The 25,239-nt window shown below is 42.5% G+C and overlaps 1 protein-coding gene across 14 annotated transcripts in view; it reads right to left on the bottom strand.

Moving 5' to 3' along the window:
• Positions 1-25,239, bottom strand: part of FNDC3B (fibronectin type III domain containing 3B) — a 360,686-nt gene that overhangs the window by 237,471 nt on the left and 97,976 nt on the right. For all 14 annotated transcript variants that reach the window (XM_070072505.2, XM_008266495.5, XM_089330934.1 and 11 more), the window contains one exon: positions 11,325-11,400. In XM_070072505.2, coding sequence (XP_069928606.1) covers positions 11,325-11,400 — 76 coding nt within the window. The remainder of the gene's footprint in view (positions 1-11,324; positions 11,401-25,239) is intronic.

Consider the following 25,239-nt stretch of genomic DNA (forward strand, 5'->3'; position numbering starts at 1 on the left):
CTCCAAATCACAGAAGGGGGTAGTTAGAGTGTGTCCAACCACACAAGAAACAAGGAGGGCATATTCAGAGAGCTCAAAATTACGAGTCACACAGGTAACCACACAAATACAGACGGTCCCCGGGGCCAGTTTTCCATGCTTAAATGGGTCCAGAAGAAAGGATCAGAACAGAGTCCCCAAGGGCCAGTGTTGTGGCACAGCAGGGTAAGCTGCTGCCTGTGACACCAGCATCCCATATCAGAGTGTTGGTTCCAGTACCGGATGCTCCCCTTCCAACCTAGCTGTTAATGTATCTGGGAAGGCAGCAGACAAGAGAAGGGTCAAGTACTGGGGCTCCTACTACCCATGTGGTAGACTAGGATGGAGTTCCTGGCTCCTAACTTCTACTTGGCCAACCGCTGGCTGTTGTGGCCATCTGGGGAGTGAACCAGTGGGTAGAAGATCCTTCTCTCTACCTCTTTGTCAATCTGCCTTTTAAATAAATCAGTCTTCAAAAGGCAGAGTCCTGGGGTCCAGCACTGTGGCTTAGTAGGCTAATCCCCCACCTGCAGTGCTGGCATCCACATGGGTGCCGGTTCCTGTCCTGGCAGCTTCTCTTCCAATCCAGCTCTCTGCTATGGCCTGAGAAAGGAGTACAAAATGGCGCAAGTGCTTGGGCCCCTGCACCCACATGCCAGACCCAGAAGAAGCTCCTGGCTTCTTCCTGGCTTTGGATCAGCTCAGCTCCAGCCATTGCAGCATTTGGGGAGTAAACCAGCGGATGGAAGATCTTTTCTCTCTGTCTCTCCCTCTCTCTGTAACTCTGCCTCTCAAATAAATAAAACTTCAAAACAAACAAACAAAAAAAAGCAGAGTCCCCATTTACTCAACTATCTCCAAATCCTCACAAATCACTGAGAATTCTCTTTAATCCATTATGTCCCATCATCCTACATATAGAACACACAATGACTAAAATTGAGGAATAAAAATACAACTTATGGTAACTCTGAAATAAATATATCACTGAAATATTCACAGAATTCAAAACTTGGAATTTAATGGCTTAAAGAAGGAATACTCAAAATGAAGAACAAAACCAAATACACACACTTTTAAAAAGTATGGCTCTTTTACCCTCTTTGTTCATAGTAATGTCTGTCCAATTAGGACAGTGAGTACAAAATGTTCAGTAACTTTCATTTATGTTGAAGGACAAACATTTTTCTGAAAGACCATATCATCTCCCCATCTTAAAGAAATTGTACCACAGCTTATCCAGTGTCCATGGAGACTGTTCCCTCACTCTCTTCAGTGTGCTCTCATTGGTCACCTAACTGAGACATCTCTAAAGCCTCCTCCTGCTTCCTCATCCCACCCCTCTGCCACTACCCAGACCCCTCTCACCACGCTGTTGATGGGAAAGGGAAAAACTACGATCCAGGTGTCATTTAATTCAGTAACCAGACTTACTGAAGTGTGCGTGTTTCCTGGTCAGACACAGAGTTTAGTGAATGCTTATTATTACAGATAAATGTGGTAACTTTAACTGCAAGAAAACATTAGTAAAATGACTCACCTAAGTTAAAATATGAGGAAACTTCAAAAAGTTGTAAAATATGGAATTAAAAAGTGAACTTATTTTGCTACAGAGATTTTAAAAGTCATACTTGGGTTTCAAAAAGTTTTGTACCTAAATAAATCTATCTTGTAAATCCATTTTACATGAACTTTTTGAAGTTCTCTTGTATTTGCTAATAACACAAAAATACAGCGTCTGGAGAAAGTTAGGGTAGCATTTATTATTAAATAGCCTCAAACATATTTTCCAAAATGTGTTCTCCAAGACTAATTATCTTAATTTGAAGAACTGAGGTAAAAATAACATTTAACTACCTCTGTACAACAAACAAACCAAAAAAAAAAAAAAACCCCTTTCATGAATTAACTAAGAGAATTTTTCATGAATCTTGAATAGTATTGCTACAGTTGACTGTGCATGCCCTCCTCAAATGCAAATGTTGAGATTTTAACTGCCAAGATGATAATATTAGAAGCAAGGGCCTTTGGGAGGTGATTAGGCCATGCGGTAGGACCTCATGAATGAGATTAGCGCCCTTATTACAGAGATTCAAGAATGAATCCTGGTCCTTTCCACCATCTTGGGATGTAGTAAGAAAGTACTGGCTAGGAAGCAGAAACCAGGCCCTCCTCGGGCACCAAATAGGCCAGTGTCTTGATTTTAGACTCCCTGACATTCAAAGCTCTGAAAAATAAATTTCTCTATAGCACTTTGGGTACACTAGACTGAACAGACTAAGGCAAGTATATTAGAAAATGACTTTCCTTTATTCGGAATGCCTGGTGTGTGCCAGACACGATGGCGATATGGAGACAACTAAGATTTGACCCTTACTGGTGAAGAACTCAATCCAGTCTGCTTCAAAGTCACTTCTGACATGAACTCTTGTATTTCAAGTTGTAAGAATAAGAACAAGAGTAAAAAACAAAGAAAGAATAAAGCAAGAACTAAAAGACGTCAAACTGTGAAATAAAACGTGGCAGACAGCGGAGGTAATGTGACACTATTTGCTCTGCTGAAGTATCTGACATGCAAAGATTTGTGACATTTAAAGAACTCCAAGCATCAGTATCTCCAGAGATGACATTTTAATCACTTTTAACGAGCCTGGAGGCAAAAGGGTAAAGAAGCTATACTTCTAGTGCTTAATTTTTAAATACATCATTTTGAAGTGTTAGGATGGAAACAAACGATACGTAAAAAATCCTGTCAACTCAAGGTCACATGGCTTTCTGAAACACCTTAAAGTAAGAGATAATAAAAAGGAAGGGTCATTTAGTATCTGTCCATAATGAAGACCTAAAGCTTCATAATGGCTCTTTATTGGGCCCTCACTGTAACTCAAAATTTGTTCTTGGTGCTTTCTACACAGTATCTCCCTTAACACTCAACAATCCTTCAAAGCAGGTGTTATACCAATTCTACAGGTAAGGTACCTGAAGTGTAGAGAAATTAAGGAGCTAGTTCTATAATATACAACTAACATGCAGGGAACTTCCAGACCAGACAAACTCACTCCAAAACCTTTAATGATCATACCAATATGATCTTACTGCTTTCCATTTGTACTGCCTAAGAGCAGGCTGTACTAAATAAAGATTAAAAGAATGGAATTTAATGGAAATGTAAAAGGCAAGGCCTAAAGCAGGGGAGGCATACTCAGAGAAACTGCTTTACTGGATACAATAAGAGGTTGAAGCCTGTCTGAATAGGGCTGCTCAGGCAGAGTGTGAGAGTTAACTGCTATTATTCAAAAGAAAAGCTACAACCAAAGCCTCAACTACAACAAAACTTACTTTAAATGCATGAAACAGTGGGCCCATTGTTTTAGCTAAAATCCTATATCTGAAAAGTAGCCCACAGACCTCCATCTGAAATGTCTGAACTGGTGCCATCACCAGCAACCCCATAGAAGTAAATCGATTATAAATAAGCAATGTAATGGAGGCTAGAACATCAACTGATTTCCACAAGTAGGACAATAAATCACCCAGAATTAATCATGCATTCTCTCCAAGAAGAAAACAATCAGCAAAGATGTGCACATCACTACTCTTCAATGATGATAACAATCATAATGGATCTCATAATCCCATCAAGTACGATCAGCATCCCCATTTTAAGAGGGGAAGGGACCAGGGAATCACACTACAGCTCCTTTACTCTGAAAACATAATACCAGTTAGCTTTTACATCTTCTAACAAATCAAATCACTAGAATTCTGCCTGGAGGAAAAGGCAAAAGTCTAGTGATGTTATAACAATGGGTAAAGTTTTTGTGGAATGGTTTGAAACCCCATCACTATGTAAACAAACATAAGAATAAACAAGAGAACCAGGAAGGTCAGAAGGAGAAAGGCAGAAAGCAGCAGAAAGACTGAGTACCGCCCTTACAAGGGGCCTAGCACCTCCTGGGGAAGTAGCAGCCTGGCACTTGGGGTAACCCAGTCCCGTGACCTTATTCAACCCCAGCACTCAACCCCAAACAGTTGTGCCCAGAATCCAAAGTTTTCCTCTCACCCCTTCCAGAAACTGGACTATACATTTTGGGTCCACAAGTATTTACCAGCCCTTGTGGTGTCCACCGGGCTGCTAAACTTCCAGATACTCCACAGCAAGCCGTGACCTATAAAAGGCCTATCAGGACAGCATGAGATGCCTATTTGCAACAAGTCACTGTGCATCTGTCTGTGTGTGGGGGAAAAGCTATCTCACCCTCAAAGTCCCCAAATATTTCCAAGATCAAGTATATTCCAAAGCTAAACGGGCTTTTTCTCTGATATTTCATGGGGAAATAATGCATCCCATCATGGGAAAATGAAAAAACTGAACAACAAAGCAAACACACACAGAGGTAAAAGACTCATTTGTTTTGAAGTCAACGTTTAACAGTTATAGGATGAGCTGAAAAGTTGGTGGAGGAATTCAGATTTTCCTAGAAACTCAGACTCTCTGGGCTCAGGGCCTCCCTGGAAGGATGGGAACTAATTCTCACCATACACAGCGCAGGTGCAGTCTGAAAGATGGGCTTGGCACTAAGGCTATCCTGGGCAAAAGACATGGCATTTTTAATTCTGAAATATTTTTCAAGTGAGACCTAACTGTTCACAATGACATCTTAGCTTGTTAGTAATCCCCACAAATGCTCCAAAGGCAAAGAAGTAAGCTTTCAAGGCAGTTTCTTAAGTAGAAAAACAAACTCACCAAATCTGTTCTTATAGTAATAGGAAGAACATTCCCATTCACAATACATTCTACCAGTCATTAAATCAATTGTGCATTTAATACAATCAAAGTTTGCAAAGATTCAGAAGGAGCCATTAATAATTTCCATTTCAAACCACCTAAGTATTTTTGGTAAAAAAAAAATGCTTGTAAATTTAAGCCAAGGCAACTATTAGAAGCAGGCTTCAGTTACAAATGGCAGATCTCTTCCCAAGTTTTAAGTTAGCAAAACAGAATTATTCACTTGAAAGCAGAGTTTACATTAAAGGAATACAGCATATAGAAGCTTGCTTCTGAAAGTACATTCCATTTCAGTTTATAAACCCCAGCCATGACACCATTCATGTCATTTCACAATTTAAAAAAAAAAAGGCAAGAAACAACCTGAGTTCCCCAACACTTGTCATAAAATTTTTAGGAAGAATGAAAGGTCAGTGTTTAATGTGCTAAATAAGTCTAACAAATGCTCTGAAAGTACCCAACGTGGGAAAAAAAAAATGTAGTGCATTAAGGTCCCTGTGACATTCTGGATGCTGAATCACACACAGAGGGGCGGGGGAGGGAAGACAAATGAGGAAATTCAGGAACATGGAACCGCTCCGCTCTCAATGGTGTCATTCATCGAGCCACTGAGTTCATCAATGATACAGTTCCCACACTCACTGGAGCAGAGGAGAATTGGACACAGAGCTACAGAAGGCTTACAGAGAATGAGTAAGAGAGGACAAAGTTCCACATTCTAACGGCCTCAAGCTAAGGCCATTCTGGAGCAGAACCCTAACCTTCAAGTTTTCCTCCCACCTCACATTCTGCTGTCATTGAGTTATTTTGAGGTCTCAATCCACAGAACACAAGTTAGCAGAGTAAATCATCAGTGTAAAATATATCTGGATTATGTTGGACAAGAACTAAGAGCAGTAATTGTAAATATTATTATTTATTAAAATAATCGTGCTTCCTAAGCATTTTAATTTTTTTTTTTTACATCATCATGATATTCACCTATTTTCTTCAGGCCCAAATCTGTATATGACAGTCCTGAAACACATAAAATGTGTAGTATTACTTTAGGGTCATGGGGCCAGCACTGTGGCACAATGGGTAGAGTTGCTGAGTGATGCTGGCATCCCATACGGGTGTTGGGTTGAATCCCAACTGCTTCACTTCCAATCCAGCTCCCTGCTAATACTCCTGGGAAAGCAGCAGAAGGTGGCCTCGGTCCTTGGGCCCCTGTACCCACACAGGAGACCTGGAAGAAGCTCCTGGCTCCTGACTTTGGATCTGCCCAGCTCCAGCCATCGCAGCCTCTCTCTCTCTGTAAATTCAGCCTTTCAAATGAATACATAAATCTTAAATATATACATATATGTGTGTATATATATTTAAAGAGAGGGTCAAGATGAAAAAGACTTTAGAACTTCAACATGTAAATAACTAGTTAACTTCAATTATCTAAAAAATCTTAAATTTGAACACTCTGTAGAGACTTTAAACTCCCACCAAAACAGTAAAATGTGGAAGAAAAATCACCAGAGGGCCAGTGCTGCAGCACAGCAGGTAAAGGCTACTGGCTGCGATACTGGCATTCCATACTGGCGGCAGTTCATGTCCTGGCTGCTCCACTTCCAATCCAGCTCCCTGCTATTGCCCTGGGAAAGCAATGGAAGATGGTCCAAGCTCTTAGGCTCCAGCACCCACAAGGAGACCTGAAAGAAGTTCCTGGCTCCTGATAGCATCTGGGCCACTGCAGCCATCTGGGGAATGAACCAGCAGACAGAACACCTCTCTTTCTCTCTCTCTCCCCCTCTCCCCCCTCTCCCCCCTCTCCCCCCTCCCCCTCTCCTCCCTCCCTCCCTCCCTCCCTCCCTCTCTCCCTCTCTCCCTCTCTCCCTCGCTAACTTTCAAATAAGTAAGTCCTGAAATGATGGGGAAGGGAAGGGGAAGGAAATCCCCACCCGTGATGGTAACACCAGAGCCAGTCAAGACTCCAGTCAGTCATCACGAGGCTGTGTAGTTGGAGAATGGGCTGGGGGAGACACACTTCCTGTCACTGCCCAACTCCGAGTCTCGGTCAAGGGCTATAGAAAGCTTTACATGTACAACCAGGCTGTGCAGTGCTAACCTCTGCCTGCTTCTCCAGAATTCACAAAGAGATCGGATGCATGGCAGTGGCCGGGAGCGCTCTTTGACAAGACAGACCTAGTGCCCTCCAGGAAGCACAGTATTTGTTTTGGCTGTAGGACTTTACAGGGAACACAAAATGGCCCAGACAAAAAGATGACATGTGTGGACAGGAAGGAAGGCTGCATTGCCAGCACCTCAGCCCAGGCAAGGATATGAAAATAATGAGAAAGACCTGCAGCTGCCCTCTATTAATTCCTGAATTTAAGCAAAGGCAAGGATTCATATTGATTGCTCAGACTTTTTTTTCTCTTAACAATTAGTTCTTTATACAACATCATCTGGCCTAGGAAAGAACAATCTCTTGTCTAGGATGCCACAGGTATACTGCTGTCTCCAAGAGAGAATAAACTATGGCTTTCTATGGCCCCCTCAAGACCTATGATTCACGCTTCATGGAAAATATTGAGAAATATTCCATTAGAAATGAATCTGCTTTCACAGCATATTGTGTGTTTCCTGCATTTTTCCTCCTTCATTATCACCAAGGACATTCCTATGAAAACAAAACCTTTTCTCCCAGGGTAACCATATTCTTCAATATTAATATGCCACTCCTCCTTGCATCACATGGTCTGCTTGTGCAACCCTAACTCAAATATTATACTTTTGTTAACAATGTGTCCATCTTTTTCCCAAGATCCTGTCTTCACCATTCACTTTCACTCTGCAGACTGTCCTGCCCAAAATGTCTACTCCAGGAAAACACTTTGTTCTTGTCATAAGCCTGAAGACAGTGGTGTCCTCCCTGGGATAAAGCCACAGATCCAGGCAATAAAGAACTCAGGCTATTAGGAGACCAGCGCTGTGGCATAGCAGGTTAAGCCAACGGCTTCAGCACCAGCATCCCATATGGGTGCTAAAGGATCCTGGCTGCTCAACTTCCAATCCAGCTCTCTGCTAATGTGCCTGGGAAAGCAGCAGAAGATGGCCTATGTCCTTGGGCCCCTGCACTTATCTGGGAGACCTAGAAGAAGCTTCCAGCTCCTGGCTTCAGCCTGGCCCAGCCCCAGCCATGTGGCCATTTGGGGAGTGAACCAACGAATGAAGGATCTCTGTCTCTCTCTAACACTACTTTTCAGATAAATAAAATAAATATTTAAAAAACAGAAAGAACCCTGCTCCCCAAGTCCTAGCAGGGCACTTGAGTCCAAGTCCTGGCCCCTGTCATTCTGTCCTGTGCCACTTCAGTTCATCAGGCCAAGTACCACCAATGTCCTCAACAATGACAACTGCTGTATCTGGGTCTTCAGAGGAGAACAAAGACAAGGAAGGTTAAGGGAGGCAAAGATAAACAGCTTCCCAATATTGTTTAATCAAACACATTGCTGAAATCACTGAATGGCAGTCAGTGTCACTCATCTCTGAGCACTGTTGGGAGCAAGCATAGAAGCTCCCACTAGGAACGGATCAGTGTGCCTGCAACAGTTCCTGAAGAGTGTACCAGTTACTGACATGGACTCAAAGGAAAAAAGAAGTGGTGGAAGCAAGGTTAGTATGATGAGTATATACAAGCACAGAAATACACACACACACGCGCGCGCGCGCGCACACGCACACATGTGTGCTCCTTATGACACTGAAAAGTAAATTGGGGTAGCATGAAAGGGTGGATTTTATATATATGGTCATTCAGTGATCTGCTTTTACAGATCCTGTTATACACATCGAGTCATAAGGGACACAGCCTACTGGCCAGTACATTAGCTCCAACGTTACCATCACCAAAGACTCAATGGTTTTCTTACTAAACTGAAAATCTCAGCTTTCTTCTATATTGTTCACTTTTCATCTAGTTTTTCTAGAGTGACCATTTTTTAAAGCTACCAAGAGGAATCTATAGTTCAAATATTTATATTGACAATATCTATTTATTGTAGTATTTCAAGTAGGTAGAATATTCTAGATCTCATGTTATCTTAAAGTACTTACTTCCTCTCTCCCTTGAGCTAAAGTTTCATCATATTGTTCACTAATAAAGATTAGCATTTTGTTGTTGTTGTTTTAATTTTATTTTTATTTGAGAGAGAGAGAGAGAAACCTACAGCAGCCATGGCAGGAAACTAAAGCCAAGTGCAAAGAATTCAACCCAGGTCTCCCACGTGAGCTGCAGAGATCCAAGTATCTGATCCATCATCATCTGCTGCCTCCCAGGCTCTGCATTAGCAGAAAACTACAATCAATAGTGGAGCTGCTACGGTTTTTGTTTTTAAAAGGTTTAGAATACCAAAGATCAATTTCAGGGACACAAGGGTCAGAAAAACACAATCAGCAAAAAAAGGTCATCAATAAAATGATTAAATTAGCTCAGGCTGGCTGCAACTGAAACTCGCTAGGCTTGATTCTCTAAAACCATTCCTTTCTCCAAAATATCATTCTAAATTTTTGTTTATAGATACCAAAAACAAGCAGTGAAACTCCAAAGCAGCATGCTCTGCTATTATGCAAGGTAACTGAAAAATGACTGCTTCCATGCAGCTTACTACAGGGAGCTTAAATGAGAGAACAGGGGCCAGAATTGTGGTTGGATAGTAAAAACACTGCCTGGGACATCAGCATCCCATACAGGTGCTGGTTCAAGGCACGGCTGCTCCACTTCCAATCTACTGACTGATTAAGGCCTAGGAAAGCAGTGGAAGATGGCCCAAGTATTTGGGCCTTTACCACCCACATGGGACACCAGATGAAGATTCTGGCTCCTGGCTTAAGCCTGGCCCAGCGCTGGCCATTGTGGCCATCTAGAGCATGAACCAGCAGATGGAAGATCTCCGTCTCTCTGTCCTTCTTTCTCTGTTATTCTTTCAAAATAAATACATAAATTTAAAAAAAAATCAAAGAAAATATAGTCATTCCTCATTTGTTTATGTATTTATAAACAAGTCCAGATATTAAAAAATAAGACTGCTTGTGCAATCCCCGTCCAATCAGTGACCTAATACTGGCCTTAACTAAACGTCAATTCACCATTTGCCCCACATTCCCAATCAATGGCAAAAAGAGCTACTACAAACAGTGCTTTCCAACATGGTAGTGTTCAGAGGCTAACAATAGATCTGGATTATTATTCATACACAGAACTCCATATGCAGCAGAAGATGGAAGTAATTTCTTTCCAAAGTGAACTAGAAGGCCAGCGCCGCGGCTCACTGGGCTAATCCTCCACCTGCAGTGGAGTGCACCCCGGGTTCCAGTCCCGGTCGGGCCAGTGGATTCTGTCCTGGTTGCTCCTCTTCTAGGCCAGCTCTCTGCTGTGGCCTGGGAGTGCAGTGGGGGATGGCCCAAGTGCTTGGGCCCTGCATCCACATGGGAGACCAGGAGGAAGCACCTGGCTCCTGCCTTCGGATCAGCGCAGCGCACTGGCTGTGGCAGCCACTTGGGGGGTGAACCAGAGGAAAAAGGAAGACCTTTCTTTCTCTCTAACTCTGCCTGTTTAAAAAAAAAAAAAAAAAAAAAAGTGAAAAAGGAAGACCTTTCTTTCTCTCTAACTCTGCCTGTTTAAAAAAAAAAAAAAAAAAAAAGTGAACTAGAGAGAACAAGAATTGATGTGACACAACATGAAATTTGTGTCCTAGGAGATGTATTTAACTACACCCAAGGAGCCTCATTTATAGCTGGAATTTACTTGGATGACAAGATTCTATAGAGTCTAGAAAACACTGTAATACAAAGACTTCTGGAGATACTGAAAAGGGGTATTTCACATGTGGGAGGGACATGAATCTTTGGGGCCAAGGGTTGACTGTGAGCAGTTTTCTAAGATGGTTCCCCCGATCTGCCTGCCGGTGTTCAGGCCCCTGTTGACTTGCCCTAGAGTGTGGACTGGACCTGCTCTCTTGCCACTCCACCTGCCACATAGAAGCTGCTCCTGCCCACCCCCATTGTAAAGGCCCACTGAGCCAGGAACCCAAGGAAACTTCCTACCAAGTGGCTCTCGGAACTAAATCCTGCCAACAATCACTTTGGCGGGCCTGGAACCAGCTCTACCTCCAGAAATGCCTCAGAATGACGGAAATCCTACCCCAAATCTTGATGCTAGCTTTATAAGACAGCTGGAGCCACAGGACACAAGTCCAAATCCCTGATCCACAGAAACCATTAACATAATAAATGGCTTCAATTTAAGTCACTAAACTGTGATGTGTTGCTCAGCAACACCTAATAGGACCCATACAGACTTTACCATTAAAAGCATCGTTTGAATAGTATCACAATAGATATTTAAAACTATCTGATGAAAAATCCAAGATATATTTTAATTCCAGAAAATTACAGGCAGACACACAGAGAAAAGTCTTACTCCCTTAAAATAATAAAGGACAAATCCTTTGATTCGAATGTTTATCACAAACTTCCTTACCTTGAATGCACTGAAGTGTCCCATCCTCTGCTCTGATTGTGAAAGTCTCACCTGGATTAACTTGAACGAGAATAACCTGCCAAAATAACACATTAATTTCAAGTTAATACTAAAACACTTGGGATTTTTCTTCAAGTTTTATTAATTTATATACTATACAAGAAGTAGGTGGCAAAGAATCTTGTATCAACACAAAATTCAAAAGTAAAAGTCTTAACATTGGTTCAAATTTGGGGCACAGAGTAGATAAATGCCTGTGAATTTAGCCAAGTAAAATCGCCTATGATGCATATGATGCTACATAAAAAAATCAATTTACAAAAACAAACATTTTCTTTGGAAAGCACAATTCCTTTTTTCCTTTCATGAATTTAGAAACAGCTAAAGAAAGGAAACAAACATAAAGAACACAGTCTATGCTTATAAAGGAAAACTGTACCCAGAAATGAACTTTGACCTAACACTGTTGCATACCAGTGTACTGACTTGAGCTATAGGAACCTACTATATAACAACAGAAAGTGGTTTAAGAAAAATGTTGAGAAAAAGAAGTGTCTATTCATAGGATCTTGAAACAACAACGAACAGTATAAAATAAGTGAGTAACAGTGTAAGTAAATACCACCAGTCAAATGTTTAAATATATTACTAAAAGTATTTTAGAATGTAATATTAATTATTAGATGATTTATTATTACGAGAGGACCAAGAGGGGCAAAGGCAAAGTATGTTCTTTCAATAGTCTAAGTTTGAATTCAAATTAAAGGATAACAACAAGACAAGCAAAAATCACTAATTTATATCTACTTACAAATTAAAGAAAAGATCCAAAGTTTAAAACTGTAGTTAAAAATCGCCAAATACAAAGTTACCACTATTAAAAAAAATTGCTGCATACTACTGGAAATGGACAAGTTGTCAGTACCACATTTACCTCCCAGTTCTTGAAGCAGGCTGTGTTCTGCCTCTCAACCATGAAAACAGCATGCACACTGCTCCCCTTGTCTGCAGTGCTCTTCCTGTACTCCTCTCCTCCCTGCCCACCAGCTACCCTGCTCCTTCCTCACCAGCTATTCCTAGTCATCTTTCTAGCTTAGAATGCAGCATTTGCCTCTCAGGATAGGGCAGGTCTCCTACTGCATGGTCTCAAAAATAAAATAACAAAACGCTCTACTTCTTCCTGGAATTTACGCTGGCAATTCATTAGCTAAGTAATTATTTCAGTGTCAATCTTTTCTGCTTTAATGTAGGTACTACAAGATCCAGCTGTCTAGCCTAACATTGAACTAACAATGAATAAGTGCTCAATAACTACTTTCATTGAAGGGATCAAAGACATACAACATAAGGAAAATCACTGCAAACAATTATTTCAACTAAAAATTGGGCTCTCATGAAACAGAATTTGAAAGTCAACTTTATTTATTGTATATACCATAATTTATCTGTTTTGTAAACTATTTATTGAGATCAGAGTCTTCTTATCTCTAAAAACTAGACCGTTAGTATCCATTTATTTTGCTGCCTCTAATAATTCATCACAGGAGACACTGCTGGGATATTAAAATTTCTTAGTCAAGAGACATATTAACTGGAAAAAACAGGCTCGGTCAGGCAAAAGCAGCCCAAGCTTTATCCCGGGTACTCCTCATTATCTTGAATTATAAGTTATTTCAAGGCAATTTATTTTCCCTCTACAATAACTGTGTCAATAATCTTTCAGCCTGCAGTATTCAAATCCTCACTAATATAAACACTCTGTGCCATTGTAAAGACTCTAAAGGAAATCCCTTCAGATCTCTACAGTGATTAAAACATGCCTCTCTCTTTCTTGAAACTGAGCTTTTAACAACATTCCTTCAACATAAAAATCATTTGAGTTAACTTTATTTTTACATAAATACAGATCACAACTCAGTTACAATGGAATTAGACAACATTTCAATAAGGAAAACTATCCATGTCTTTTTAGTCCTTAGATCAATTAAAGCATCACTGGTAAACGGCAGAAACCATCTACTTTGAGGTTAAGTCTCCAGGGATTAACTAATTAGGGGGAAAAAAATCAGTCAGTGGACACCAAGACTCTATGTCCCAGATTTTCTTAGACAATCCCAAATTCATATTCTCTCTTCTATCACACTCCTGTCAGACAATATGTCCTGAATACCAGTTCTAAAAATATAACTCACCAGAATTATGGAAAGTCCCAGGCCAAAAAAAAAAAAAAAAAAGGATTTCTGAACTGGGGTACGCTGCAGATTGTCACATTATCTGCTTACCATATTGCAGGGAAAGTGTCTGTAACAGGTCCTTAGTAGTCACAACACTAGGATATATGCAAAGCATGGCCCGGGGCCATCCAGGCCCCAGAGTCCACTTTCGCCTTCCCCCTCTCTGCTTACTGAGTTTAGTTCCTGACCCCAGCCCCCACTCCCCACTTCTTCAGGGAGAAAGATGATAGGTAAAGGGCTTTTAAGCAACCTACTAAAATACCTCTCTTCAAATGTTTTCTTCAGGTAATTTTCACTGCTACTGAGTTGCTGTGGCAACCAGATTATAATCTACCAAGTTACCTAAGAAACCAGGCAAATCTCCTGTGTCCTAATACCAATTTTTCTTTGTAAGAGCAAAGGCATTACTTGAATAAACCATATTCATCTTGGCACTAAGATATTTCAAAAGAAAGCACTTTATTATACTGTGGGGCAGTGGGGAAAACCTTGCTGTTTTCACTGTCAGACAGACAAGGGTTCTGACACACCAGCCCAATGGCCTGTCCTGGCAATGGACAGGACCCCATGAGCCACAGCACCAGGCCTGGCTTCAGGGAATCTTGAGGAACCTCAGTCACACCCTGTCAGATGGCGCAACTGACCCACTTAACTTTTTGTGTCATTCAAATTAGTCAGACAGGGTCTCCCTTCTCTTTCTCTCCTTCTCCCTCTTCCTCTCTCCTACCCTCCAACCACAAAGCAGGACAAAACTGCTGCAAGTTCTCTAAAACACAGAAGGTAAAACATAATGTCACTGTCCAAACCTCATCATTTTTTGTCCACTTGCTAAGTATTTTTTTCCCAAAGTCAGCATTAAGCCCATTCATGCTGTACCCTAAGACTCGTCAGAAGAGAAAAAAAAGACAAAGATTTTAACCGCTGATAGATTTTTGTTCCCCAGAGATGTTAAAATAGAACCATGCTAATCAAATCATAGGAGCATACTTCAGGCTACTATTGCTTCATCAGATCTGTTTCAAATCCATTAGAGCTACCTGAACCAAGAAGCCCGAAAGAAACAGAAGGCAGTGTGTCTCAAGGCTTCAAGAAAAACAAGGAACCACTCTTTCCAAGTCTAAGGAAACAATACAACAAGTCAGAATAAATACAAGTGAACTAACAGCTGAACACAGCAATGCTGAAGAGAAGCGAGATGGAACAGATCTTCTTTTCCAGGAATAAATCCAAATCAACTCCGGTTTTACTCAGAAGAGAAAGGGAAAATGTAAAAGGCGGCAATGTAAACTCTGGGAGGCTGGTGAGCCAAAAGATCAGAAGTTATCTAAGATGCACCTGGAGACAAGTTCCTAATTTATTCCTCAAATGAAAACTCAGCAGCCACGTACACTCAGCAGTCACTGCAGCCAATCAGTGCACCCGAAAGCTTCTGCTGGGAGACAGCCTGCCTGCCTGAAGATGAAAGGTTCCATCTGCAGCACTGCTCAGTTATAGCCAATCCTCAGACAGCCCAGGTATAAACCATGCAGGGGAGGGGGGGCACCTTGCTCTGAGAGCTTCTTCCACTTGCCACACTTTGGGAGGCTGCTCTGGCTGTTGCTTCTTGGGACCATCGTGTGTGGTAGTCCAACAGGTACCCTCAAGGGGAAGGAAATGATATAATCTAAAAGCTGCAGAAGAGTTTCAGGTAGGTAAGGATTCTACCAAGGAGGATCTCACAGTTTTAAGAAGCGACCTAGGGGCCGGCACTGTGACACAGCAGGTAAGGCCACCACCCGCAGCTCCGGCATCCCATATGGGCACCATTTGGAGTCCCAGCTGCTCCACTTCCAATGCAGCTCTCTGCTATGACCTGAGAAAGCAGTGGAACATGGCTCAAGTCTTGGGCTCCTGCACTCATGTGGGAGACCCAGAAAAAGCTCCTGGCTCCTGGCTTCAGATCAGCGCAGCTCTGGCTATTGCGGCCATCTGGGGAGTGAACCAGCAGATGGAAGACCCCTCTCTCTCTCTCTCTCTCTCTCTCTCTGCCTCTGCGTAATTCTGCCTTTCAAATAAATAAATAAATACATCTTAAAAGAAAAGAAGCAGCAGCAGCAACCTATGACTACGTGAGAAGAGGAGCAGTACCTATTCCTGGGGCTACAGCTTTCTTGAGACATAAACCATGCCTCCCACCCACCCACAAACCCTAGATTCCCAAACTCCAAGCTCTTCCCAAGCCCCTAGGTTCAAAATATCCATTCATGAATACCTTAAAACTGCCTGTGCCAGTGATCACAGCTGGTCTATGGCAAAATTGAGAAAACAAATTCACATGATTTTATTTTAGTCCCCTCTCTTTACTCTCAATTAGAAAAAAGAGAAGTCATAGGCTGCAAGCAACCACATAATACACGGAAAGAAATGTCCCAGGATCAAAACTGCACAGCCACTGGGAGGTGATGGGGAAGTAATGATTGCCCCATCCTGCTCATCTTTTCTGTCTTAAACCTGAACTCAAAACTGGTAGGAAAAGAACCAGGCCACCACCAAGAACACAGAAGAATATACTTGGCGGATACAGCTCTCGCTTGGTCAACACAGGTAGTAAGATAAAAGATCTTACTCTGTGTCTTCCAGGGCTTTAGGATTCTTGTGTTTAAAGCAAGGGGAAAGTGTGTTCCAAAGCTCCAAAATGTTTAATCCTCTGATTTCCTCGAAGGATAAAATTCAAAGGTCTCTGTCCACAGACACATCTGTAAAAATATTTCAGCATAATGCAGGCCACTCTGCTTCTAGGTGTTTTCCTTTGTGTGTGTGTATGTGTGTGTGTGTGTGTGTGTGTGTTTTGGACAGGCAGAGTTAGACAGTGAGGGAAAGATGGAGAGAAAGGTCTTCCTTTTTCCTTTGGTTCACCCCCTAAGTGGCCGCTACGGAGGTGGAGGATTAGCCTAGTGAGCCTCGGCACTGGCCCTAGCTATTTTCCTACGATGATTATAAAAATAGCTACTACTCACTGAATAGTGATTATCTACCAGGTAGATATTATTAATCAGATATTACAGGTGGGCAAATTGAGACATAAGAGAGACAAGAAACTTAACGTCACAAAACCAAAAAGTGACTGGGGTAGCACTGTCAGAGCCAAAACACATGCACCTGTACTTCCCAAGACCACCTGCCCCTTTAAGATGTGCGGGTTTCACAGAGCCAGCTCTCTACAGAGCTACTTCAAAAACTACTGTAAAAGAATACAATCATCTGGGTCAAAGGTGCCTCCACAAAGACTAAGTTCTCTTCTAGGAAACCTGTGCTGTAACTCCCTGAAGGACAGCCCCCTTTCCTTCAATCAGGGTACAGCAGTTAGGATGTAAAAGATCCTTTAATTAACAATCACTGCTTTTCCACTGGACAAGATTTATTCTCCCAAAGTCCTTGTCAAGTCCTTTAATTCTCTTGGAATCCTAAGCTGAACCAACAAATCCGTCTCTCCACTATCACAATCACTAGATGCTACTTATTGTGACCTAATGGTAAGGATAAGACAACTCTCAGGAAAATTGCATCATAAGCTCCTATGCGTACCCAAAGTCATCATGGGTCACTAACAAAAAATACTTGAGTGGCTAGTAGGTAACCAAGGAAACAGAAAGCAGATAAATAGAGGGGAAAATGTTTCTGCACTGAAATCACACAATTTTATAACTGCAGAAAATATATAGAAAAAATATACAGAAAAATTCATACAGAATTACTACAGGAATTCAACAGTTGCATTTCATGAAACAAATGCCCTCAGAGGAATTACTACTATGTCTCAGTCTCTTGTTAAATTACTATCATCTTTTTTTAAAATATTTATTTATTTATTTGAAAGTCAGAGTTAGGTGGATAGGGGAGACACAAAGAGATCTTCCAACCAGTGGTTCACTCCCCAAATGGCTGCAATGGCTGCGGCAGGGCCAAGCCAAAGCCAGGAGCCAGGAGCCAGGAGCCTCCTCCAGGTCTCCCCATGTGTGTGAGTACTATTCTCCACTGCCCTCCCAGGCACATCAGCAGGGAGCTGGATCGGAAGTGGAGCAGCTGGGACTCAAACTAGCTCCCATAAGGAATGCCGGCATCTTAGGCCACGGCTTAACCTGCTATGCCTATTGTTTTTCATTCGAGCAGCAAGCAGACAGACCAACAACTCCCATTCCATGGTTCATTCCCCCAGAAGGCCATAAGATCCAAGGTTAGGCCAGGGCCAAGCCCTAGGTACACAACCCAAGTTTCCCACACAAGTGGTAGTGATCCAATCACTTGAGCCACTACCATTGCCACCTAGGGTCTACACTGGTGGGAAGCTGGAGTAAGCAGCTAGAACAGGGAATCAAACTCAAATACTCCAATAGTAGCAACTGCCATACTAAACACCAGCTCTCATAGCTCAGTCTTAATTCAGCAAATATTAACGAGTTCCCAGATGACTTGGGTATTCTTCTAGGCACTGAGGATACAACTGTAGACACACGCTGCAACAAAAGAACTTGTAATGTGATGGAAGATAGGGGTGGGATAATCTTTTAAACAACAATAAAACATTTACAGAGAGTACTACATGCAATAAAGATAGTACAATATCACTTTGTAAGAGGTTTTATGTTTCTACTCCCTCTAACTGTATTGTTTCACAAAAAGTGTTGCTGTTTGCTAAGAATGTAAATTCAACATCAACTTGGATGGGAAAAAAATGACAAAATGTACAGTGTAATACACATGGTCCAAAGTGGGTTAAAGCCTCTTTTAAGAGAGCCATAAACACCCAAAGCTATAGTTTCAACTGTAAGACTTTCAAGATAAGAACCAAGAATATAAAAGATCAAAACTCCATGTTGGCCGGCACCGTGGCTCACTAGGCTAATTCTCCGCCTTGCGGCATCGGCACACCGGGTTCTAGTCCCAGTCGGGGCGCCGGATTCTGTCCCGGTTGCCCCTCTTCCAGGCCAGCTCTCTGCTGTGGCCCAGGAGTGCAGTGGAGGATGGCCCAGGTGCTTGGGCCCTGCACCTGCATGGGAGACCAGGAGAAGCACCTGGCTCCTGCCATCGGATCAGCACGGTGCACCGGCCGTTGGAGGGTGAACCAACGGCAAAGGAAGACCTTTCTCTCTGTCTCTCTCTCTCACTGTCCACTCTGCCTGTCAAAAAAAAAGAAAGAAAAGAAAAAAGAAAACTTCATGTAAGATTTAGGGGGGCGTGTTAGCCTCATTGAGATGGACTACCCCATCAGCCTTGTGCGTGTAGAGCACCAGCATGCTCCCCCATTTTTTCATTTTATTAAAACACACTTTTCAGACAGAACAAAAAACATAACTCATCTTCATTTACTGAAAGTCACGTTTACTGAAAACAAAATTTGCTCCCTGCCATCCCCATGTCAGGGGTAGCCCTTGTTAAAAATATTAACTGAGTGAGAAGGAACACCTCTACCCCCACCTCAGCCCCATCACACACTGGCACGCTGATGGGGAATCAGCAACTCAGGCCACTCCTGTCCTCATCAGCCCTTGCTTGGATATGCTTTGCAAACTGAATTTAGTGCGTCTCACTCCACCATGAACCAGCTACTACCTCCTGTCTGGTTCTGATTGCTAAAAGAGAGCAACATGATCCCTGCTGATGTGAGAATTAATGTCACACATCTCAAACAACTGTTCACGGAACCCCAGCAAGCAACTCTGGTGGTGGGGTCTCAATGGCAGTGAGAAAACAGACTTAACACCGATATTTCCAATATTCTGCTGTTTGCCAGCCCCATCTCTAGGCTGGTCATGTATTTTTTGAACACGGTTCTTCACCTTAAGACACAGGAAATGAGCTGCCCTTGAAGAATGCTTCAATCAGCCGGCACCGTGTCTCACTTGGCTAATCCTCCGCTGTGGCACCAGCACCCCTGGTTCTAGTCCCAGTTGGGGCACCGGGTACTAGTCCCGGTTGCTACTCCTCCAGTCCAGCTCTCTGCTGTGGCCTGGGAAGGCAGTGGAGGATGGCCCAAGTCCTTGGGCCCCTACACCCGCGTGGGAGACCAGGAGGAAGCACCTGGCTCCTGGCTTTGGATCGGCACAGCACGCCGGCTGTAGCAGCCATTTGGGGGAGGGAGGGTGTGAACCAACGGAAAAGGAAGACCTTTCTCTGTCTCTCTCTCATTGTCTACAACTCTCTCTCTCTCTAACTCTGCCTGGCAAAAAAATTTAAAAAAAAAAAAAAAAAGGAATGCTTCAATCCTTATCAATGACAGAAAATCAATTCCCAATTCTGTCACCAAGTATTCTAGAGTTAAATCTTCTTGATGGCCATACTTCAGTAATTGCTTGAAATTAACACTACTGTTGCCTGATATATTGTGCCAATAAACATGATTCTAGGGGTCTGAGAAGGATTTGAAGGATTGGGTGGAAGAGACAGAAGGCTACGGCCTCAAGACCCACTACATAAAAATCATCACCATTAGGGCTGGCAATGTGGCACAGTGGGTTTAAACCACTGCTTGGGATGCCCGCACATGATATTAGAGTGCTAGTTCAAATCCTGGCTACTCTTCTTCCGATGCAGCTCGCTGCTAATGCATCTTGGAAGGCATCCGAAGATGGCTCATGTGTTCGGGTCTCTACCACTCAAATGAGAAACCCAGATGGATTTCTAGGATCCTGGCTTCAGCCTGGCCAAGCCCTAGTTGTCACAGAAGCTTGGTGAGTAAACCAACATGTGGAAGATTTCTCTCTCTGCCTTTCAAGTAGATAAAAATAAACATTTAAAAATTTGATTATCTTCTAGTAAGTGCTAAGAGAAGTTATGAAACCATCTAGAAATCAGGTAAAGTTATAGTTGGGAGTGACATTTAAAGGAATACAGGGAGACTACAAGTGGATAACTAAAGAAAAAGCATACAGACAAACTCGTGGAAGCCTGACCATATGATGTATTGAACAACAGCTCAAATTCTGATTTGGCTATAATGCTGTACACTTGTGACCCAGGGACAAAGGTGAGACTAAAGAGGCAAGCCAGGGCCACCTCTGAATGGCTTTGTTTGTCCTGTTTCAAAGCCTGGACTTCATCCTGTGAGCAGGAAAGTTTTCCAGCAACAAAGAGACATCAGTAGATAATGCTGACAGCAATGAGAAACTCATACTGGGAGACAAGACACTGGACATGTGAAGACCAGTGAAGATGTTAATGAAACATCTTTGACATCTGTGACTTAATTCAAGGATCATCTCTAGAAAGAGTTTTCAAAAGTAACCACTGGCTTAACTTTTAAATATTCCCATGTCAGGATTTGGTGCTGTATAGTTTCACCCAACCTCTCCAGGTAAACCGTGGTTGCTAAGGTTATGTACAGGAATGTGTAAGGCTCCCCACATCGTATCTGCTTACTATGTTCCTTTTTCCTGTCACTCTGATTATCTTACCCAACTATGCATCCCAAGCACTCTCAATACTGCCAGCATTTATGTGTGTTCTCTCTTGCACTGCCTCCTAGGCTTTTCCTGCCTTAATTTTTTCTCTTTGGTTTCTTCACTAACCCCAAAAGGATTCAGCAGCCAACCTAGCATTCCTTTCCTTCACTTCTAGTCAACTCACCAAACAGTTGCAGTAGGTTGTATTTGTACACCTACCACAGTGCTGACCAAAAGGAAAGCAGTACTAGTGGAATTACTGGAAAAAGCAAATGTAACTACAAATTTAAAAACCACTGCATTACTTATTTTCAAGGTTCCAAACATAGTCACATCCCAAAACATTTCATTAAAGTGCTAATTCATTTCTTATCTTTTTAAAAAAGATTTATTTATTTATTTGAAAGAGTTACACAGAAAGAGAAGGAGAGGCAGAGAGAGAGAGAGAGAGAGAGAGATCTTCCATCTGCTGGTTCACTCCCCAATTGGCCAAAATGGCTGGAGCTGTGCCGATCTGAAGCCAGGAGCCATAAGCCTCTTCCAGGTCTCCAAAACGGGTGCAGGGGCCCAAGGAATTGGGCCATCTTCCACTGCATTCCCAGGCTATAGCAGAGAGCTGGATCAAAAGTAGAGCAGCTGGGACTCGAATCGGCACCCATATGGGATGCCAGCACTGCAGGCAGTGGCTTTACCTGCTATGCCACAGCACTTGCCCCATCATGTCTTATATCTTGATGTTATAATTTATCTTTTATATAAAATAAATTTTTATATAATTTATCTTTTATCTTTTATATAAAAAGGCCTAAAATATAAGTTTTTTATTTGGGGAGTGAACCAGCAGACAGAAGATCTTTCTGTCTCTCCTCCTCTCTGTGTAACTCTGCCTTTCAAATAAATAATTTAAAAAAAAAAATAAATTTCAAAAAATAAGTAGATGATATCATACATTACATATTTAAGTTTCTTTTTCCAGTCATATTATATTTTGAAAAAACTCAAATGAGCTTCGAGTCAGAGCTATCTTCCCAGGTGTATGATAGGTCTGTAAGTAGTGAGTATTTAGTTTCAATGCATTTTTTAGCTAATCACTTAAAAAAACAACTAGGATACAAAAAGGTGTGTATTAACCCAAGACACACAATGAGAAGAGCAAATCAAACAAATCAAAGTGGAGTCTCAGCTCTGCCAGGCAGGTCAACCAAACGTATCCAGGGATGTTTCCTCACCTGTAGAGAGGAGGGAAAACCCACCTCCTGCATTTGCTCGTGTAGCCCTCGCACAAGGCCTTACATAGGAGGGAAGCTCAATAAACAACTGATAATCATACTTTTTATCTTCAAATTCCTACCAGTGGCAAGTCTCTCAGTGACATAAATGAGAGTGTCTCAAGAAAAAACTTGATCAAATCTGCCAGATCTCAAGTTCTCAATAAATCTAAAAGCAGCCAAGCACACTTCCACCCGGCTCTCCCGAACAGCTCCCCTCCCAGCTCATGTACATGCCGGCACCAGTTCAGCTTCCGTGGGCCTCAGCTACAAGGGAGACTCTGGAATCCACTCACAGAGGTGCTGAATTCTAAACCCTTTACCTCTACAAGATGGCCTGAAATCCCTGGAAAAGTTCTCATCAAGACTATCCTAACGGAAGGCGGCAATGAGAAGTGACAGAGTAGCAGCATGCCATGTGGAGATGTCCTATTGCACACTCAGAAGCCCAGGAGACACCCACGCTGGCTCCGTTTTCTGACAAGCTGCCCCCAGAAGCACACAGGAAGAATGAAAGTCAGCCAGATTCTATAAGGAACACCAGGTTGCCTTTTTACACACTTAAGCAACCAAAGCGAGAGGTTATCTACCACATAATCCAGGAAAACAGAATCATACAGCTGGATACTTCAGACTGTTACAAAGTTTAAAGAAACTGTCCAGACTTAAGATTTCAAAGCAAACACATTAGAAATGCTCTTCAAAAATGTAATGCGTTCAGATTTTCCTTTCTAGATGTTCCTCCCAGAGCTTTGTCAAGCAAATGGTGGAAAGTCAGGCGCACTGACTCTCTCAGTCTTGAAAGAGCTACATCCTGGAGCACGTACATACTAACATGCACAAATGAACGGATTATTCCAATTCTTCCCTCACTGGACACTGAGTCCAAATTCAGGACTGACACTAGTCTCTGTAGAGAGCAAAGGAAAAATGTGACAAAGATTTTTCCAGTCAGCCCCGCCCCTCCTCCTCAGCACACACAAGCACATAGCAGATTCTATGCACGTCTAATTTGGGGCCAGTTTATGTACCATGACATCAGCTCGGTATAATGAGCCAAGTTTAAACTCCATCTGGGACAAATAATGTCCAGGCACACTGTGACTTCTTTTGTTTATATACACTGACTAAATATGTCTTGGTGGTAAATGAACTAACTCTTAAGATTTATTTCCCAGGGCCTCCAAAACAATATTCTGCACCCTGAAGCAACTCCTTGCCTCCAGTTCTCTTTCCAAGGCTGCGCGTAAGTGATTTTTAACAGAACACATGATTTTGAAACATGTAATTAACATCTTGACAAGAGTCGAAGGCCAAGGAGCCCTTCATCAATCTGAAACAAAGAAAATGAGAAATTCACTAGAAAATGAGTGTGATATGTTGGTGTTGAATACAAATACCGCATGACCCTCAATTCCATATTCCCTTTGGAGAGTGGGAAAAGTGGAGGTGAGGGCTTTAAGACATGCTGGTATAGCAAAGCGGCCACTTTCTTTTTGATGCAGAAACTTTTTTCAATTCTGCCATTACTTAGGAGAAATAATTATAAATTCAGAATGAAAAACAAACCAAATAATAGGTTTAAGTTGTACAAGTGTTTTGAGTTTTTAAGTCTCAAAAACTGTCTCCAGGTGACATAATTTTTGACTGCAGTGAAGGGTGGAGTTTTGGAAGAAAAGGCAGCCCCCCCCCCCAAAAAAAAGCCTTCTCCTGGCTCCCAGGGTGAGACTCCCATGGGAGGGAAGAAACCTCAGGACCTTTCTGGAAATACCCTCCACCGTCCTCCACCGTGCTACCCTCAGGGAGAAAACCGTCCTCCAAGGAAAAGGAAGAGTGCTACAGTGAGTGGGGCTGGGCTTCAGTAGACTTCACTCCCACCCAACTCCTCTTCCGAATGGGCCTTGAGACACCACCACTCAGTCCCCTCAGGGCCAGCACCATAGCCATCTTCAAAGTGAAGTTAGGGGCCAACACTGTGGCTTAGGGGGTAAAGCCGCCACCTGTAGTGCCAGCATCCCATATGGGCACCAATTCGAGTCCCAGCTGCTCCACTTCCAATCCAGCTCTCTGCTATTGCCTGGGTAAGCTGTAGAAGATGGCCCAAGTCGTTAGGCCTCCGCACCTGCACAGGAGACCTGGAAGAAGCTCCTGGCTCCTGTCTTCAGATCGGCCCAGCTCCAGCCATTGCAGCCAATTGGGGAGTGAACCAGTGAATGGAAGACCTCTCTCTCTCTCTCTCTCTCTCTCTCTCTCTCTCTCTGCCTCTCCTTCTCTCTCTGTGTAACTCTTTCAAGTAAATAAATAAATCTTAAAAAAAAAAAAAAAAAGTGAAGTTAATGCCGAGATCACACAAAGCAATGAAAGGGGAATGGTCTTCTTGGAAAACTTTACAATTTACTACCCTGGAAGACCCAGCCCATGTCTCTCGGCTACTGTTGGCCTGAATAGGACTAATGGAGCCTTGCCCAACCCTGGCAGCTCTACCCCTCCTGGAAGGCGGGACCTGTTTTGCGAAAGGACAAGGTGAAATGAAATCCCAGCACTGTGATCTGCCAGCAGTGAGGGCTTCACCTTTGTCATCTGATGTTTTGTCCATAAAAACGACCACCACCTTACAGGACACAAGGCTGGGTTGCAGTGATATGTGTGAGCACTCAGCACCTGGCCTAGTGCCTTACAACCCCTCAAGTAGTTGCTCTTCCTTCCCTGCACCATGAAGAATCAAAGAAACCAAAACAGCCACTAAAAGCCATTCTGTCCACCCACAGTCACTCAACTAAAAGCTGAGGCTGCAAGTCTTCTGGCAATCAGCAAATATACAGGGTAACACTGAAGTCTGAGAAAAACCCCAAATTGTAGTCAGACACTTGCATTCCTTTCCATGTCAGAAATCATCCTTTACACTGTTAAGGCACTGGAATCCCTGCAAGACTCAACCTTACTAAAGAGTTTCTCTGGCATTTCCTCCTCGGTTTCAGAGTAACTGATAGAGGAC

The sequence above is a fragment of the Oryctolagus cuniculus genome, chromosome 4 (genome assembly GCF_051225735.1).
Source record: "Oryctolagus cuniculus isolate XC-2025 breed Fujian yellow rabbit chromosome 4, ASM5122573v1, whole genome shotgun sequence".
In the NCBI taxonomy this organism is placed as follows: domain Eukaryota; kingdom Metazoa; phylum Chordata; class Mammalia; order Lagomorpha; family Leporidae; genus Oryctolagus; species Oryctolagus cuniculus.